Source organism: Toxorhynchites rutilus, chromosome 2 (assembly GCF_029784135.1).
Source record: "Toxorhynchites rutilus septentrionalis strain SRP chromosome 2, ASM2978413v1, whole genome shotgun sequence".
Lineage (NCBI taxonomy): Eukaryota > Metazoa > Arthropoda > Insecta > Diptera > Culicidae > Toxorhynchites > Toxorhynchites rutilus.
In genome coordinates, this window is record NC_073745.1 from 325250298 (window position 1) to 325255350 (window position 5053).

Here is a 5053-nt window from a genome sequence, read left to right on the forward strand (position 1 = left end):
CGATTTATACGTTGTCAGGTACTTGGTATGAGTTAAACGTCAAATGAACCGAAGAATGACGAACGTACTCATACCACGAAATTTACCATTTGATTTGTAGGTATGGAGCTACTCGCAACCGAGCTACTTGAATGTTTTTTTTTGTTTTTAAATGGGCCATATATATTCAAATGTCAAATTTCGTGGTATGGGTACGTTCGTAGTTCTTCGGTTCATTTGACGTATAACCCCTTGCCGTACGATTACATTCCAGCAGCACGGCCCAAACACGAGCACATCGAGTCGTTCCGCTACTCTGCTGAGCGTGTGTATCCAAATACATGTTGTGAGCTAGTTGCGTTGTATAATTTAAATATATAAACGAACATTTCATTTAAAAAATATTAAATTAATTCAATTCATTTTTTTCAAGTTCATGGACAATTTTAGAAAAATCAACGGAAAATTAAAAAAAGATGATGAATGGTATCGTTCGAAGCAGTCCCACGAACATCACATGCCCGAAGCTATGTAATCATTTCACATCGAATCACACACTCGTGGCGATTAGACTTTGCCAGAACGTACAACATCGAACGTTCTAGCAAAGTCTGATCGCCACGAGTGTGGTTCGACGCGAGGCGCCTAGAAGTATATCCTAAGGTGAGGCCGTTTCGTCCCTAAGTTGGTTAGGGGAGCGGTATATGAAAACAGTACGGAAGAAATCAGAAAGGGAATTATTTGCCTGTAGCGTGAAAGAGACAGACTGATCATGAGCGAGCTTGGGCTCAAGCGTATTGTGTTTTGTTTACAAGCTTCTAGGCGCCTTGGTTCGACGTTATACGTGAGGAGTTGAAGTGCGATTCACATACAACATCTACGTCACGTTATGTCAATTATTCTTGCGTGCAATTCTTATGGAAACATTCACATACACCAGCAACGGCAAGTTCGCCGTCGGCAAAATAAGTCCAAGAGAAAAGTTGACGGAACGGTGATGCAGCGCACATAACTCTCAACGAGTAACCGACAACTTATAAACCCGGTTTGAAGCCGGAGTTCGACGCTACTGGATTTTGCCCCCAGGATGGTAACGCCGATTGCACCGTCGATTTTTTTTTCAATCGAAGCAGCGTTGAAGTGGAAAGAATGGAATTTTCGGTATCTGATGTCGACTGCTTGCAGATGAATTTAATCTAGCAACGTAATATATAAACTTATGAGTATGAAACGTTATTCATCAGATTATGTTTATTTTTAAGAAACTATAATTAGTTTTAGTTTGTTATTGTACTTTTTTATTATTTCGAAGAGCTTATCTCGTTTACTGTAAATAATGATAAAGGCTAAAACTGATCTCAGAATACAGCACTGTGTGTCGCAAGCGTTGGCACGCGTCGTGTCTTGGATCAGAGGATTATCTTTCTAAAAAGTGAAGTAACTGGAATGCATGACATAAATTGAAATCACAAATCGAGGACGACGATTTGATTCGAAAATCGAGTTTTCATGACAATCTTCATGAATGATTTCTCATCACTTGCAAAAAATTCGTAGAAGGCATATTTGATACGGAAAAGTTAATTTTCATTTATAATTATCCTTTTCTGAAGTGCATTCTGCATGAAAATCCATTGTTGCTTCCCAAAATCAGGAGACGAATCTCAATGCCGTCAACGCGAAAACAGTAGTCGTTCGGTAACTGGGCGAGAAAGGAAGCCCAGTTATCAAATAAAATAGAGGGGAACTACAATGAGCTACATTCCAGGTAATGTTTTGTCAGCTAAAAAGTCCAGTCTCGTTATCGAATGATCAATTTAGTCAATAAGTCACTTATGAATCTTTTGAATCGTATCGCATTTCAAGAGTAAAAACTAATGGACCAAAATAATTCCGTCATATATGCGAATTGAATGCACTCTCTATCACTGTCCATCTCTCCACAGGAATTGGTATCCACCATAGACTTTCGCTACATAACGGATGCAATCACACGAGAGGAAGCGATCAACATACTTAAGGAAAATAGGGCGGGCACTCGAACTAGAATGAATGAACTCATGAAGACAGGGTATCCAGCATACACAACGCAGGTTGGTACGTATTTTCGCTCTGACTGTGCTGGTCGAAACAATGTTTGACTTCATGTCTTTTATAGGGTGGCTAGGTTACAGTGATGATACGATTCGTGCCTTATGTCGCAAGTACCTTCAGGCGGGATTTACCGCATTCAAGATAAAAGTTGGCCAAAATTTGGAGAACGATATCAAACGTTGCCGGCTGGTACGGGAAGAAATAGGATGGAATAATACATTGGTGCGCAGATATCATGAGATGATACACAGCTAAAATGTTCCTCACTTTTTGTAGATGGTAGATGCGAATCAAATTTGGGATGTCAATGAGGCTATCGAATGGATGAAAAATTTGAAACATTTTAAGCTACTGTGGATTGAAGAACCAACATCGCCCGATGATATCCTCGGACATAAGAAAATAGCCGATGCTTTGAAGTAGCTCGTTCTGATTGTAATATTCTCCTAATATAGTTTTTGTTATCTTACAGACCATACAGTATTGGAGTTGCAACAGGAGAGATGTGCTGCAATCGGGTTATGTTCAAACAATTCATCCAATCTCAAGCATTCGAATTTTGCCAGATTGACTCCGCCCGTATTGGAGGAGTGAACGAAATCCTTGCGGTTTATTTGATGGCAAAGAAGTTCAATGGTATAACAAGATAATTATGGAAGAATGGTACTTTACACGAAAACAATTCTTTCAGTCAAAGTTTGTCCGCACGCCGGTGGCGTTGGACTCTGTGAGATGGTCCAACATTTGCAATTATGGGATTACACATCCGTTTCCTGTACGATGGATAAAAGGATGATCGAATTTGTTGATCAACAGCATGAACAATTTGTTCATCCAGCCAGAATATATGCTAATGCGTGCTATATTCCGCCCTCCGCACCGGGGTATTCCACCGAATTGAAACCCGAGGCTGTATCAATGTTTGAATACCCCGTTGGTTCGGAATGGCAGCGTATGTTTGCAGAAGGAATTTTTTAGCAGAACTGAAGTCGGGTTGGAAGCAATTCAAAGAATGGAATATGAATACCGTAATAATTACACTCATTTCAGCTAATTTCTAATCTCTATCGAGCTTATAGACTCAACTTATTGGAAATATATGTTTTTTTGACGTAGGACTACGTTTAACCTTTCAATATAAGGGCCCATTTCAATATTTCGATGTGGAAAAGTGTTTGAACGCTAATACCTCCTCAATTAATGAAGGGATTTTGGTTCCAAATACACACATTGATAGGAAATATCCTCAGCAATTGTTTATATGCTACACATTATGGTTTTCCAGCTCATATACAGTTCAAATTGATGAAAAATTGGAAGAAAGAATTCCCTACTTTCCCATACATTTTGTCTGCGCTCCCGCAGCAAACAGCTATTCATTTCAAGCAACCACGGGAACGGGCGAAACGTATGGACAAGGTGAAGGAGGGGGACAAAAAAGAGATTATAAATAAATATAGGCGGTCGCTACAACGTTAATTATATGGCTATATAAAATGAGCGATGGTGGTGCTTGGCCACATTCTATCATTGGACACCAAGCAGGAAAGACGCCATTTTGAGATTGATTTTCAGCATAAGAGATATCGCTGCATTTGCCGGGGATGTATGCGGTGCGATATCGCAATAGTGAGAGGCAAGAGTTTCAATGGGATGTGGAGCAGGAGAGCCTATCGAAGTGTGTTAAAAGCGGTAAAAGCATCGCGCCAGGTGAATGAGTGGCTAATCGTGCTCGATTTGATAGAATGCTGAAATTTTTAAACAGTTTTATTTAGCAGTGCATTTAACATTTGTATGTTTGTATGTAAAATGTTTGTCTATGGCGCTGTACCACATTAATTGAAATTTGACCCCTTTCCTGTTGACCGGTTGATCTGAAATTTGGAACATACCTTTATCTCTACAGTCATAATAAAACTGCGTATTTCATGATCTTAAAAATCCAAGATGGCGACCGCTACAAAATGTCGGTTTACATATTTTCTCAAAGCCCCATCAATATGGGTATCTAATGAAGGGGATTGACCAGGAGAACACAGTTAATTATGAAAAATACAAATCAAAAATGGCCGCCACCACAAAATAGTGGATTACATATTTTTTCAAAACCCCATTAATATGGGTATCAAATGAAAGGGATTGACTAGTAGAACACAGTTATTTAGGAAAAATGCAAATCCAAAATGGCTGTCACCACAAAATGGCGGATTACATATTTCTCTAAACCCCATCAATATGGGTATCAAATGAAGGACTTGCCTAGTAGGACACAGTTATTCATGAGGAATGCAAATCCCAATTATATCACGATACCAGACGGTATGTTGGTTTGTTGGTTTGGATTATTGTTGCGTGTATCACTGACAATTTGAACTTATTTATATAATAAGTTAAGTGTGGTTAATATAATATCGAACAATCATTTTTAAACATTGCATTTTAACGTTTGTTTTATGGCTTATTATTTAATTTCTCAGCCGGCGCCGCAGATTGTCATAATACGAGCATGAACTAAAAACGATGTGTAACTTGAACCTGGTTATGTACAAGCTGTATCGAACGAAGCCACCGAACTACGACGAGGTAAACAAACTGTGTGTAGTCACGGTACTAAAGAAGTTCTTACGGGAGCTGCCCAATCCGATCATTCCGGTTATGTTACATGACAAATTCTTCAAAGCCTCAAGTAGGATATTCGATACTTGTTTTATGTAACTCTTTACTAATTATCCATGTTCACACAGAAATTACCAGTGATGCAGTAGCAATTGAACAGCTCCGGTTGCATATCCAGGATCTGCCAATTAACCACAACATGACGCACAAGTACATATATACTAATTTTTCCTAAGAGTGTACATACTTTGATCAACTCGAATTATTGATTTTCGCGCAAAACTTTCTATTTTGCATTGATCGTGTTGTTTTTGGTGAAATATTTCCAATTCTTCACACAGAGCTCGAATATTTTTTTCACCGG

At 38.9% G+C, this 5053-nt stretch overlaps 1 protein-coding gene across 3 annotated transcripts in view; it reads left to right on the forward strand.

The window, feature by feature from the left end:
- Positions 1 to 3501, forward strand: part of LOC129767825 (mitochondrial enolase superfamily member 1-like) — a 28834-nt gene extending 25333 nt beyond the window's left edge. Inside the window, exons 5-10 of one of the 3 annotated variants that reach the window (XM_055769054.1) lie at positions 1926 to 2076; positions 2138 to 2295; positions 2350 to 2492; positions 2546 to 2709; positions 2765 to 3066; positions 3124 to 3500. In XM_055769054.1, coding sequence (XP_055625029.1) covers positions 1926 to 2076; positions 2138 to 2295; positions 2350 to 2492; positions 2546 to 2709; positions 2765 to 3051 — 903 coding nt within the window. In that variant the 3' untranslated portion in view covers positions 3052 to 3066; positions 3124 to 3500. Of the gene's footprint in view, positions 1 to 1925; positions 2077 to 2137; positions 2296 to 2349; positions 2493 to 2545; positions 2710 to 2764 lie in introns of all 3 variants that reach the window. The other 2 variants (XM_055769055.1, XM_055769053.1) reach the window with 2 other exon arrangements.
- The last annotated feature ends 1552 nt before the right edge of the window (positions 3502 to 5053 follow it).